General features: G+C 45.8%; 1 protein-coding gene across 2 annotated transcripts in view; it reads right to left on the reverse strand.

Annotated features, from left to right (window-relative positions):
- NPC1 (NPC intracellular cholesterol transporter 1) overlaps positions 1-14,910 on the reverse strand; it is a 59,472-nt gene that overhangs the window by 12,340 nt on the left and 32,222 nt on the right. For both annotated transcript variants that reach the window (XM_005282774.5, XM_042854839.2), the window contains 7 exons: positions 13,173-13,362; positions 12,335-12,517; positions 11,364-11,478; positions 10,164-10,291; positions 9,926-10,066; positions 7,599-7,688; positions 6,408-6,598 (listed from right to left, as the gene is read on the reverse strand). In XM_005282774.5, the coding sequence (XP_005282831.1) occupies positions 6,408-6,598; positions 7,599-7,688; positions 9,926-10,066; positions 10,164-10,291; positions 11,364-11,478; positions 12,335-12,517; positions 13,173-13,362 (1,038 nt within the window). The remainder of the gene's footprint in view (positions 1-6,407; positions 6,599-7,598; positions 7,689-9,925; positions 10,067-10,163; positions 10,292-11,363; positions 11,479-12,334; positions 12,518-13,172; positions 13,363-14,910) is intronic.

Raw genomic sequence — 14,910 nt, forward strand, 5'->3', positions numbered from 1 at the left:
ATAGAACATCTCCGGACCGGCACCGTGCGGCACCGCAGCCCACAGGATTCGTCTCAACGCTCTCGGCACCACCATGGCCATCGAGATCGGTGTCTCGCTCCTCGGAGGACCTATCGAGATCGGCATACCCCCCTCAGGGGCAAGCCGAGGAACAGGACTTGGGCCATTGGCAGGAGATAACAGAGGACCCTACTCATGGCCCATCTCACTGGTCGTTCTGGACCCCGTGGGCGTACCATCAGGCCCAAGGGGCTCCAATAGCTTCGACCTCTCGCTCGGGCCACTCCGTTAGAAGGGCCCCGGAGTCCACCATCTCTCGGCCTCCGCCAGGGGGCATGGAGGCTTCCGCGTCAGCACCACCTGACGGCCAGGACCCAAGCGCAGGTGATGCTCAGACCCAGGAGCAGGGAGACCAGGACCCTCCCTTGGATCCTGTACCACCGGAGGCATCTTCCTCTTCCTCTCCGGACGGGGCAGTGGCGGGCACATCGTGCACAGGTCCACCTCCAATAGACCTTCAGGCTCACCAGGATCTCCTGCGTAGGGTGGCCCGTAATATGGACCTGCAGGCGGAGGAGATAGTGGAGGTGCACGACCCCATCGTGAATATCCTCGCAGCGGATGCCCCATCGAGGGTGGCGTTACCCCTGATCCGCACAATACAAGCAAATGCGACTACGATATGGCAAACTCCTGCCTCTATCCCACCCACAGCGAGAGGGGTGGAAAGAAAATACTTTGTTCCGTCCAAGGACTACGGGTACTTGTATACCCACCCTCAGCCGTGTTCACTGGTGGTGGCATCAGTGAACGCAAGGGAGCGCCACGGTCAGCAGGCCGCAGCGCCCAAATCGAAGGAGGCTAAGCGCCTCGATTTGTTTGGCCGTAAAGTTTACTCAGCCGGAGGGCTGCAACTTAGAGCGGCTAACCAGCAGGCGCTCTTGAGCCGCTACAACTTCAACTCCTGGAACTCTATGGGGAAGTTCAAGGAGTTGGTTCCCCAAGAGTCCAGGGAGGAGTTTGGAGCCCTGGTAGAGGAGGGTAAAAAGGTGGCTCGGACCTCCTTACAGGCCTCCTTAGACATAGCGGACTCTGCTGCGAGAACCCTGGCCTCAGGTATCGCTATGCGGAGGATCTCCTGGCTCCAGGTTTTGGGTTTGCCTCAGGAACTGCAGCAAACCCTGCAGGATCTACCCTTCGAAGGACAGGGGTTGTTTTCAGAAAAGACGGACTCTCGCCTGCAGAGCCTCAAGGCCTCCAGGACGATCATGCGTTCCCTGGGGATGCATGTCGCGGGTCCTCAGCGCAGGCCATTCAGGCCGCAGCCTCAGCGCTTCTACCCCCCCCCCGCCTCGTCAGAGACAGGACTCGGCCCGGAGGCGAGGGCGAGGTGGTAGAAGAAGGTGGACCGGCCCTCAACCCGGTCAGAACCAGGAGCCACCTAGACCACCTTCAGGCCCCAGGCAGAACTTTTGAAGGTGCGGTCGAGGACGGCGCCCCAGTCATCCCCCAGGATCCAGTCCCCTCCTTTCGGGATCGCCTTTCCCATTTCCACCGTGCTTGGTCCCTTATAACTTCGGACCGTTGGGTCCTTCGCACGGTGGACAGGGGATACGCTATCCAGTTTTCTTCAATTCCCCCCTCCTCCCCCCCTTCCCCGTCCCTCTTCAGGGACCCTTCTCACGAGCAACTTCTTATACAGGAAGTTTCTACGCTCCTCGATATGGGGGCCATAGAGGAGGTTCCAGTGGAGTTAAGGGGCAGGGGATTTTATTCCCGTTACTTCCTCATTCCCAAGTCCAAAGGAGGTCTGCGACCCATCTTGGACTTGCGCGGACTCAACAAATTCGTAGTAAAGTTGAAGTTCCGCATGGTCTCTTTGGGGGCCATTATCCCTTCCCTCGATCCTGGAGACTGGTTCGCCGCCCTCGACATGAAAGACGCATACTTTCACATCGCAATTTACCCGCCTCACAGACGCTTCCTGCGATTCGTGGTAAGCACGGTGCACTACCAATTTGCAGTCCTTCCCTTCGGCCTATCCTCGGCCCCAAGAGTGTTCACGAAATGTATGGCTGTCGTGGCAGCGTACCTTCGTCGACAAGGGATACAGGTGTTTCCGTACCTAGACGACTGGCTGGTACGCGGTCGCACCAAAGAGCAAGTGCAAGCTCACGTTCACATAATAGTGCACACATTCAACAAGTTGGGCATCCTACTCAACAAGGACAAATCCACTCTAGCACCGACCCAGAGAATAGAATTCATCGGCGCAGTTCTAGACTCCAGACGTGCACAAGCCATCCTGCCAGACAACCGCTTTTGCACCATCACGAGCCTCATTCAAGGGCTCAAGGCCTTCCCAACTACCACGGTGAGGTCGTGCCTTACCCTGCTGGGTCACATGGCCTCCTGCACGTACGTAACCAGGCATGCCAGACTTCGGCTTCGCCCACTCCAGACCTGGGTGTCATCAATATACCGCCCACATCGGGACAGCCTGAATATGGTGGTCACGGTCCCGACCTCCCTCACCTGGTGGCTAGATCGCAATGTGGTTTGCGAGGGGATGCCATTTCACGCCCCACAACCCTCTCTGCACCTGGTCACAGACGCTTCATCTCTGGGTTGGGGCGCCCATCTCAACGAACACCATACCCAGGGCCTGTGGACCGCATCCCAGATAGCCCTGCACATCAATGTTCGGGAACTGATGGCGGTGCGCCTGGCGTGCCAGGCATTTCTCAACCTCCTACGTGGCCGCTGTGTGTTAGTTCTCATCGACAACACCACGGCCATGTTTTACATCAACAAGCAAGGAGGAGCACGTTCGTCAATTCTATGCCAAGAGGCCATTCGCCTGTGGGACTTCTGCATCGCCCACTCAATCCATCTCACGGCATCGTTCCTCCCTGGAGTCCAGAACACTTTAGCGGACAGACTCAGCAGGTCCTTTCAGACGCACGAGTGGTCTATCCGTCCGGACATTATACATTGTTTTCCAGAAGTGGGGGTTTCCCCAGATAGACCTGTTTGCATCTCGAGACAACAGGAAGTGCCACGTGTTCTGCTCCTTGCAAGGTCGAGCTCCGGGCTCCCTTTCGGATGCGTTTCTCCTTCCCTGGAAAGACCACCTGTTTTACGCCTTTCCTCCGTTTCCTCTGGTCCACAAGGTACTGCTCAAATTGCGCAGAGACCAGGCACAGGTAATTCTGGTCGCTCCAGCGTGGCCGAGACAACATTGGTACACCACACTGTTGGAACTCTCGGTTCAGACACCGATCCCGCTTCCATTATGTCCGGATCTCATCTCTCAGGACCACGGCCGGCTGCGTCACCCCGACCTGCAATCACTCCACCTCACGGCGTGGCTGCTCCATGGTTCACCCAGGCAGAGCAGCAATGCTCGCACTCTGTCCAACAGATTCTGCTGAGCAGTAGGAAGCCCTCAACACGGACCACGTACCTGGCCAAGTGGAAGCGGTTCTCCTGTTGGTGCGAACAACGAGCCATGTCCCCGTTACAGGCACCTATTCCTCTCATTTTGGAATATCTCCTCTCCCTAAAACAGCAGGGGTTGGCGATATCTTCAATTAGAGTTCACCTGGCCGCTATATCGGCCTTTCACCCAGGGGAACTCGCGTCTTCGGTATTCTCTAACCCGATGGTCGTTAGATTCCTCAAGGGCTTAGACCGGATGTACCCACAACAACGTCAGCCCGGTCCGACGTGGGACCTCAACCTGGTTCTCTCCAAGCTCACAGGTCCTCCATTCGAGCCACTGGCCACCTGTTCACTTCTGTACCTATCCTGGAAGACAGCCTTCCTCGTAGCCATCACCTCAGCAAGGCGCGTTTCTGAACTCAGGGCGCTTACATCCGAGCCCCCTTACACAGTTTTTCATAAGGATAAAAGGCAGGATGTGGACGAAGCTGCACTTCTCCCTAAGGTGGTTTCTCCTTTTCATATCAACCAGGATATATTTCTCCCGGTCTTTCATCCTAAACCACATGCTACTCGCCAGGATCAACGTTTGCATTCTCTGGACGTACGCAGGGCCCTGGCTTTCTATATTGACCGCACAAGGCACTTTAGAAAGACGACGCAACTCTTCGTTGCAGTGGCCGACCGAATGAAAGGCTCACCGGTCTCCTCACAACGCCTATCCTCTTGGATTACGTCTTGCATCCGGACTTGCTACGACCTGGCAGGTGTCTCAGCACCGCACCTCACCGCTCATTCCACGAGGGCCCAAGCTTCCTCGACTGCTTTCCTGGCGCAAGTTCCGATCCAGGACATTTGTAGAGCTGCGGTTTGGTCATCAGTCCACACGTTTACAGCTCACTATGCACTAGTGCAGCAGTCCAGGGACGATGCTGCCTTCGGATCAGTGGTTTTGCACACAGCAATGTCTCACTCCGACCCCACCACCTAAGTTGGGCTTGGGAGTCACCTAATGGAATGGATATGAGCAAGCACTCGAAGAAGAAAAGACGGTTACTCACCGTTGTAACTGTTGTTCTTCGAGATGTGTTGCTCATATCCATTCCAAACCCGCCCCCCGTCCCCACTGTCGGAGTAGCCGGCAAGAAGGAACTGAGGGGGCGCCGGGTCGGCTGGGGTATATATTCAGCGCCATGAAGGCGCCACTCTAGGGGGCTCCACAGCCGACCCGCCGGTGTTGCTAGGGTAGAAAATTTTCCGACGATCGTGCACGCGGCGCGCGCACACCTAATGGAATGGATATGAGCAACACATCTCGAAGAACAACAGTTACAACGGTGAGTAACCGTCTTTTCTCCACCAGGGGTACATACCCATGGGGATATGCAGAGGTCTTCCAGGGGGTATTTCAACTCATCTATATTAAGTGTTTCTTAACCCAAGGGGGCCCCGCAAAACTAAGTTACATGCTTCAGCCCCAGGCAGCAGGCCTCAGGCTTCAGACTCCTGAAAGGGGTATAGTAGTCTGGAAAGGTTGACAACCACTGCCCCAGATGTCTCTTGTCCACTCTGCGTTTGAGTCAGACCACTTCCTCCTCCACGCTGCCTAGACACCAGCGGATGAATCATCGAGAGCACAGGAGAAAGATTCCTCTCTCTCTCAGCTCCTGAGCCCAGCGCCACATGAATTACAGCAGCAATTACAGGGAAAGTCCTGCTCAGCCCCTGCAGTCACAACCTGGAGCATGCTAAGTACAGATGGAATCTTTGGAGAATTTAAGCTCTAACAAGTCTAACTGAGCATGTCTTACCTAAGATTTTTCAAAATTTTTATAACTTGACCAAACGTGGGTAGTTTTTCATGGGAACAGCAAGAGGGCACATCCCTGACACCAAAGAAAACTCCTCATAAAATTTCAAGTCAAAGCATGGAAGCACTATACTTGTAGTGTTTTTTAAAAACACATGTAAAATGAAGCATTTCCCCCCCCAATCTTGTTCTGGAAAACTGCTGAACCATTTTTGCTAAAGCTTTCCAAGAAGTTCAGTACAAGGCAGAATCCCAGCATGGAAAATTTCAGCCCAAGCATTTGGCAAACTTATAAGCAAATGAAACAAGAGGTGTTCCTTGTAATAAGACGTTGCACTCCATAGTGCTTTATGGAAATATGTTTATGAGTGTGACTATAATGTAACTAGAATATGCTTCATGCAAAAGGTCTCTTGTAAGGTATCATTACAAAGCTTCTAATCTACTGAATGTGGTCATCCTATTTGTATGAATGTATCATTCTTGTATCTGAAGCTAGAAATATAAAGTATAACACTGCGGTCCTATTGTAATTATGCGAAGTGTGGGCCATTAATGGCGGTCCAGAATCTTGATGGCTCCCATTGACTAGGGCAATTAATTGTGGATGGTTTACTTAATGTATTAGGCTCAGACTTGCATGTTTTGCTTTATGACTTACTTTGTTCTGTCTATTACTTGAAACCACTTAAATCCTACTTTTTTACTTAATAAAATCACTTTTGTTTATTAACCCAGAGTAAGTGATTAATACCTGGGGGAGCAAACAGCTGTGCATCTCTATCAGAGATAGAGGGTGGACAAAGCTTTATACAGAGTAAAACTGATTTATTTGGGGTTTGGATCCATTGGGAGCTGGGTGTCTGGGTGCTGGAGATAGGTGAGCTGCTGAGCAGTTTTTGGTTAAAGTCTGCAGCTTTAGGGGGCGTGGACCAGACCTGAGTCTGTGTTGCAGCAGGCTAGCGTGTCTGGGTCAACAAGGCAGGGTTCTGGAGTCCCAGGCTGGCAGGGAAAACGGGCTCAGAGGTAAATTCACCATGTCAGGTGACAGTCCCAAGGGGTTCTCTGTGACTGAACCCATCACAGACATGCTGGGCAACTTTAGCTATACTACTTGCTCTAGAGTTCAGTAGGAGAAAAATGTGGCACTTACTAGCTGTCAATTTCTGCTGCAGTGAAGACTTGCTGCACAAGTGAATTGTTATTACATCCCACTCCACCACACACCATGTTCTGCCCCTCCAAAGAGGTGTAGTTGTGCCCTTCTTCTAGGACAAAATACACAGGAGGACCTGCATGCAGGTATTTGCTGAGATAATTGAAGTAATCCATTACATAGGAGTCCTTTAAAAAGAAAACTTGAGTTAAATCTCAAACAGCTCAGTCTGTTGATGTTTCTCATCTGTACAGTACAGACCCGTTTATGCACGAATCCGCTTAACGCGCTGTAGCACCATGCCTCCCTGTGCTACCTATTTAACACGCGAGACTCGTTAACACGCGGTACAGAAACTTGCTATGTAGCGCTACAGATTTGCTCACTAACATAGAAATTGACAGGAAGTGCAGAGCGGAAACATGTTGTACGTCTTTATCGCAACATTAAAGCGCTGCGGCTGCAAAGGACCCTGCAGCGCTTTAAGGTCCCTGCCCCTTTTGCCCCCCCCCCCCTCGGCCGCTGACGGGTGAGGCGGGGCAAAGGGAGCAGCTGCCCCGGCAATTTAAAAGGGCCTGGGGCTCCAGAAGCCGCTACCGCAGCAGTGGCGTCCAGATCCCCGGGCCCTTTAAATCGCCATGGGAACCCCGGGCAGCGCAGACCAGGCAGTCTGGAAGGGCTGGCTGGGGGATGCTGACCCCTAGCCCTGCCCCTTCTGCCCGAGGCACCACCCCTTCCAGGGGCCACAGCCACCCCCACCCCGGTAAGTGTCCTGAGTTACGCTCACCCCTGTGTAGTAGTAGTAGTAGTAATAAATAATAAAAATAATAATTGTTTTTATTAGATTACACATTTGAATTTATATTCTTGCAAAGTGCCGTTAACAGATAGGCCTGCAGTATTTGGGGCGCTGTGAATACGTATGTAATCCTAGATAATTATACATGTATATATAGATCTCTTAAGATATTTCAGCATGGCCCTCTTAACCCACGGTCCGTTAACACGCGATCGTGATGGCTTGACTCCAGATATCTGCGCGTAAACGGTTCTGTATTGTACTGCGTTAATGCTGAGGAATTGTAAAGAGACAACTTTTGTCTAGTCAGAGGTAGGTGACATGTTTCAATTATTTGGTCCTGATTAAATCATTTCCTTCTAAAAAAATATAATTAAATCAACACTTACATCTGGCATTGAAAGAGACTGATCCAAGCCAATCTCTACTTTGTGAGCAACTGCTATACTGAATGACAAAAGGCCCACGAACAAGGATATCTGTAAGAAATGACACACAAGAACAGCTTATGACACACAAGACTTCTTCAGCCCTAAACAGTGACTCCATGTGTTAATACTCCTCATTTTAGGAAATCAATCATCCATTAGATTTCTACCATGCAGTAAAGTTTCAAAATAAGTATACCAGGTTGGACCGGTATGGTGATGGCAGATGCACAAAGAAGAGCTACTTTCACCTCAGAGGGAAGGTACAATCAAAGCCCAAATTAAATACAGTACCATATTACTGACTCAAGAATGCCGGCTACTGACAGAGTTAACCACAGCACAGAACCAATCAGTAGCAAATGAAGTTGGGAACTAAGGGTCTAATCCCACTCCTATTCAAGTCAATGGGAGTCTTTCCATTGCGTTTAAATGGAAGTTGGCTCAAGGATCAAATCCAAAAGAAAAATGTTTATTTTACTTCTGTTTGCTAAAAATTAGGGCTGTCAAGTGATTAAAAAAATTAATTGCAATTAATCGCGCTGCTAAACAATGACAGAATATCATTTATATAAATATTGGATGTTTTCCACATTTTCAAATATATTGGTTTCAATTACAACACAGACAAGTGTCTAGTGCTTACTTATATTTATATTATAAATACTTGTACTGTAAAAATAAAATTGTATTTTTCCATTCATTTAATACAAGTACTGTAGTGCAATCTCTATCATGAAAGTTGAACTTACAAACGTAGAATTAGGTACAAAAAATAACTGCATTAAAAAATAAAACAAAGTCCACTCAGTCCTATTTCTTGTTCAGCCAATAGCTCAGACAAACAAGTTTGTTTATATTTGCAGGAAATAATGCTGCCCGCTTCTTGTTTACAATGTCAGGTGAAAGTGAGGACAGGTGTTCGCATGGCAATGTTGTAGCCGGTGTTGCAAGATATTTACATGCCAGATGCGCTAAAGATTCATATGTCCCTTCATGCTTCAACCACCATTCCAGAGGACACGTGTCCATGCTGATGATGGGTTCTGCTCAATAACAATACAAAGCAGTGCAGACCAATGCATGTTCATTTTCATCATCTGAGTCACATGCCACCAGCAGAAGGCAGATTTTCTTTTTTGGTGGTTTGGGTTCTATAGTTTTCGCATCAGAGTGTTGCTTTTTTAAGACTTCAGAAAGCATGCTCCACACCCCCTCCCTCTCAGATTTTGGAAGGCACTTCAGATTCTTAAACCTTGGGTCGAGTGGTGTAGCTATCTTTAGAAATCTCACAGTAGTACCTTCTTTGCGTTTTGTCAAATCTGCAGTGAAAATGTTCTTAAAACGAATAACATGCTGGGTCATCATCCAAAACTGCTATAACATGAAATACATGGCAGAATGCAGTAAAACACAGAGCAGGAGACATACAATTCTCTACCAAGGAGTTCAGTCACAAATGTAATTAACGCATTTTTTTTTAACGAGCGTCATCAGCATGGAAGCATATCCTCTTAAATAATGGCCAAAGCATGAAGGGGCATACAAATGTTTAGCATATCTGGCACATAAATACCTTGCAATGCCAGCTACAAAAGTGCCATGCGAACATCCGTTCTCACTTTCAGGTGACATTGTAAATAAGAAGTGGGCAGCATTATCTCCCATAAATGTAAACAAACTTGTTTCTCTTACTGATTGGCTGAAGAAGAAGTAGGACTGAGTGGTTTTACATTGTTATATAACTGCACTTACACTTGTAAGTTGCGCTTTCACGATAAAGAGTTTGCACTACAGTACTCGTATGAGGTGAATTGAAAAATACTATTTCTTTTATCATTTTTACAGTGCAAATATTTGTAATAAAAATAATTTAAAGTGTAGAGTGCTCACTTTATATTATTGTATTTGAAATCAATATATTTGAAAATGTAGAAAAACATCCAAAATACTTAATAAATGTCAGTTGGTATTCTATTGTTTAACAGTGCGATTAAAACTGCGATGAATTGCAATTAATTTTTTTAATCGTGATTAATCTTTGAATTAATCGTGTGAGTTAACGGCAATTAATCGACAACCCTACTAAAAATGCATCCAATATCAATTACTAAATATTTAAACAAGTAATTTAACGGCAACAATTATTTTTGGGAATAGTACGTAATACTGTAGAAATTAAACATTAATTCTGTCTTTAAGATAGTTCTGAGTTTTCTTGGATGATTTGTATTTGGTTCAAAAAGATTTTCTTGGCGACGTCTCACTATAAGCAAAGGTGTACATACCACAATTGGTCGCATCCAGTCCTTAAGCAGACATGGAGAATATAAGTCTTTGAAGAACAGCAACAAGATGCTCTCAGAGTGCTGGACTCTACTTTCTTCTTCCCCACCTTTGATACAACACAGAATATCCATTTGATTTCTCTACAAAAATAAAACCGAAACATATTAGAATTAATGCAGTCACCACCCAATAGCGTGCAGAAATTGCAGTATATGGAACTGGAATTAGTGGACTCACCTCTTGTCGCTTAATGTCCAATCCCAAGAGACTTACAAAGCAGGTTATTTGAAGAAGGAAGTCTATGAACACAGCCATTCCAGCAAAAAGGGAGAAAGTGCGGACAGCTGGCATGGTAGACAGAGTCCCTGGAAGGAGAGCAGGGGAAGACAAAAAAAAAAAAAAAAAAAAAAAAAGGAGGATCAGGACATTAGGCCTGGCCCAATCCCCAAATGATATGCACAAACATCCTTATTCACCAGTATGTTGGAGCAGCCCTGGAGCTGAGTTGCCAGTGCAAGGCTACCTAATGCCATTGGATGATTTTCCCAGAATAGGGGGATAAATCAAGTGGCATAGGAACTGCTAAGAAAGCTCTATATGCCACCCTCGCCTGTCCACCCCACATGTTAGAACAACACTTTAGGGTCTGCATATAAAAGATGATTTCAAAAACACCTTCTTGTTAAAATCCACTCCAGTACCATACAGGCAGATGTAACTATTCAGCAAGTAACCATGGATTAAAACTAGTTCAGAATACCATCAACATGACTAAAATATTACTGGTCTCCTCTCTCAGCAGTCAACGTAAGACACTATAGAATGCCTGTTCTAGTCTATTAAAATATTATTTATGCTGATAAAAGCAAAGCACTAGTGGGAATCAGACATATTGCTAGCAGTCACTGGAAACTTCACAATACAATCTTGTGGCTGCACCTAAAATAGGAGCTGAAATAACCCATTGTGCCCAGCCAAGACATTCCTGTTATAGCGCTGTAAAATTGTGCCAAACTCTATGGGGGTTTTGTGATGAGGGGGAATATCTAACTTCTTGAAGACAGAGATTTCTAGATTCCTTATTCCTATCTTCCCGCTTTCCCATCAAACTATACATCTAGCCAGTTTCTCTAATGACTGGGAGAGTTTGTCACTTCTATTTCTAAATCTACCATGTTTTGTAAGTGCAACAATGGGCAAGTCACTTTGAATCATGCGCACCACAGTTTCTCTTTATGGAAATTGGGGCTAATGCCTACCTCACAGAGGTGGAGTTAGTTCCTTGGATGTACTTTTTTAGGCAATACAGTGAACATTCTTACTTGGTTAAGCATTGTACAAAGAGGGTGATGAAATCAAATAAATAATATACACAGCAATAAGTATAGCACAAAATCTCGAAGCACAGAAAAAAAAAGAAAAAGACTAAATTTTTACCTAAGAAAAATGCTACGGTCTCTGAAAAAGAGGAGAGCAATATACTAGGAGCCACATCTCCTAGGATTCTGCCGATCTGTTTATCCAGAGTTTCACCTGGAAGACGCTCATCTCTCTGTTTGAAGGAAATGTAATTCACTCATTAGGGATTAAAGTAGTATATTCAGAGAAACTTCTCAAAAGTATGGAACAAAAGGCATGTCAAGTCAATGTTGTATTTATAGCAAGTCAGTGCTACTAGTGTGCCAGAGTGACAGTCATGGAGACAGAAGCTCTCTCTTTACCCACTGAGTAGTTACAAAGCCTGAACAGCCACAGCATGAGCTTCCCCACACTGCCCTAGCAATGCATTTCAGCCCAAACCCAGAAGGCCCATAGGGATGAAAGGGTAATTCAGTCTCCCATTCAAATGTTTGGTCTTTGCTGAGATGCCACAAGGGTGCCAGTTATTTCTGGTGGGTTTTAGAGACAACTGTCAGCTAGAAAGTGGATTAACCACCACATTTTATAAAGCACGGTCCTCATGCTCAATATTATATAAAACAGACACTATTTCAGCCCCACTATCCAGCTCACATACAGTCTACCAAGAGGATGGTAAAAAGTGTGAGATGATGGTGAAATCCTTCACCACTGATTGCTGTGAGGCCATGAACTGTATATCTGCCTATAATTTACAGTCCAGAGGCCAAAAATAATTTTAATTCTTCCAAAAGTAAAGAGCTGCATTAGCAACATACTTTACACTGAGAAACTGTAAGTCACTAAATATCAATCCTGAATATCATACTGGCTCTTCTCCCCCAAATCAACTCTCAGGACAAACCTCATCCTGCGAGGTGCCAGGCACCTTCAACTTCTAGTGTGTTCAGTAGAAGAGAAGGGTATTCAGCACCTCACAGGATAGAGGCCCTAAAGTAGGAGCTAATATAGTACGTACACATTAAAAACACAAGAGATCGTTATAATACCTGCAATGTCTGAACTATAATGAAGATGTTGTCTACCCCAACAGCCAGCACCAAAAATGGAATGACTTCAATAACAATCAATGTTAATGGGATTCCAAAATAGCTGAAGATCCCCAGAGAACATGCTACTGAACTCAATACGATCAGGATGCCTGCAATGCCCAGAGAGATTTTTGAATCCACCTGACAAAGGAACAAAACAAAAACACACAATATTAACTGTAATGAAAATACATCTGTCAAAGCCATTCCAACCAGAACATTTTGGAACGTATCTCCCATTCTAGGAGTAAACTCTTGACTTGTATGATAAAATAAGTAGTTTTACCAATTACACTGAGGCTGCCTACAGCATGGCCCCTTTTAAACATTCAGGATTACGTTATTTGAAACTGAAGAGCAAAACTGCACCTAATTTGAAAGGTCTTGGTTCAGAAATGACTTAAAATACCTTGTTATTTAATGACAGAAGTTTTTAAAAAAGGGGGATGTGATGATGGAAGGAAAGGGGATCAAATGGGACATGGATTTCCCAGTTCGTTCTCTTGCTTAGAAAAAGAGAAGCCGTTTGTAACCCAGAACACTCTGGTAAGACAGAAATAATGAAAAACTAGGGATGCTTTATAATAATGTTAGCACCACTAGCTGATATTAAAATATTGATCATGAAAACTAGTCAAAGTTGAGATTAGACTATTTAACAAAATAAAGGTGTTACAAAGATTAGTGTTTTAACTTATTTTAAATGCTACATATACATACACACACACACACACACAAAATGTAAGCCGTTATTATAATTATGACATATATTATTTTCAACATAAACTAAGCATACCAGAAATCTTTCGCAGCTTTTGATGTGTCCCAGGGCTATTGAGATGTACAGAAACATGACAGCATAGCTAATTACAACAGTCTTGATATCACTGTTACTTTCACGGTTTATCTCATCTTCAACACTCCGTTCAGCAGAGAATGAAATGGTTAAGTTTGGATTCTGGTAGTTTTTCACAAAGCTGATAAACCTGAGAAGAAAAGCAAAATGTTCTCTTAAAAATACCAAGCTAAGAAAAAGAAGAAGCCACATCTTTTTCAAACTTACATACAGTACACCTACCCCTCAAAAGAGAGTTGAGATGGTAGGAAAAGGTTTAAAAACATCAAGTCAAGTCTTTAATGTTAAGCAGGCCGTATCAACCCCTTCTGCACAAGAGCACATGATAGTTAAGAACACACTTCTCTAGATCTTTCGCTTTTATCATGGTGAACATCTGAAACACTTCCCATTCCCACTAACCCACCACGTAACTGATGGTGCTGTGTAATGAGTGGAAGGCATGACTTAAATAAGCGTATGACAGATATGCATCCCAAAACTTTGGATCATTTCCTAGCACCAAATACCTACCTTTCAGGCAAGTCTACACATAGAGTTGCACCAATTTAAATAAACGTGATGTTAAACCAATTTATCAAAACTGGTACAACTTTGTGTGTGGACATTCATATCACTTTGGCTTGCACCTGTAAGCCAGGTTTAAACCAATGTAAGAGTGCCCCTGCACAAAGTTGCACTGGTTTAAAGTCTCACTTTTAGTTAAAGGAGCACAACATGTGTTTAACAAAGCCCTTTACTCTCCTCTCAGCCCCAGAAATGTGCAGCTGAGTGGAGTTTATGATGCTAAACCATTGGACACCAATTAGAAATGCACTCTACCCCAACCACCCTCTCCATCTCATCTGCAACAAATATAGGAATGCTTTTCTTATAGCTTATTCTCTCACAGTAAGTAAGGAGTTACTTTATCAGTACAGAACTGATATAGTAATTCCTCACTTAACGTTGTAGTTATGTTCCTGAAAAATGCGACTTTAAGTGAAACTATGTTAAGCTAATCCAATTTCTCCATAAGAATTAATGTAAATGAGGGGGTTAGGTTCCAGGGAATTTTTTTTCACCAGACGAAAGACTACACACACACACACACACACACACACACACACACACACACACACACAGTGTAGAAGTTTTAAACAAACAATTTAATACTGGTACACAGTGGTGGTGATGATTGTGAAGCTTGGTTGAGGTGGAGGAGTCAGAGGGTTGGATATTTCCCAGGGAATGCCTTACTGCTAAATGATGAACTAGCAATTGGCTGAGCCCTCAAGGGTTAACTCTCACACTCTACAAGGCAGCAGGAATGGAAGGAGGGGAGACAGCATCGCAGACAGAGAGAGTGTGTGTGTGTGATGCACATTTCCCCTTTAAGTACACTGCCTTGTTAATTAGATCAGCTCGCTGAGACTGCAACTGCTGCCAGCAAGCTCCCTCCGTCCTGAGCCCTGTCGTGTGTCCCCCTACTCTATGGAAGATGGGGTAAGCGGGGTGCAGGAGCAGAGGGGGAGGGGGGACATCCTGACATTAGTCTCCCTCTTCCTCCCCTGCCCCCCACCCAGCAAGCAGGAGTCTCGGGGAGCAGCTCCAAGGCAGAGGGCAGAAACAGCACATGGCAGTGCGGGGGTCAGGGGGTGAGGGGGACAGCTGCAATTGCTAGTCTGCTGGGCAGCTG

This window comes from Chrysemys picta, chromosome 2, assembly GCF_011386835.1.
Source record: "Chrysemys picta bellii isolate R12L10 chromosome 2, ASM1138683v2, whole genome shotgun sequence".
Classification (NCBI taxonomy): Eukaryota; Metazoa; Chordata; order Testudines; family Emydidae; genus Chrysemys; species Chrysemys picta.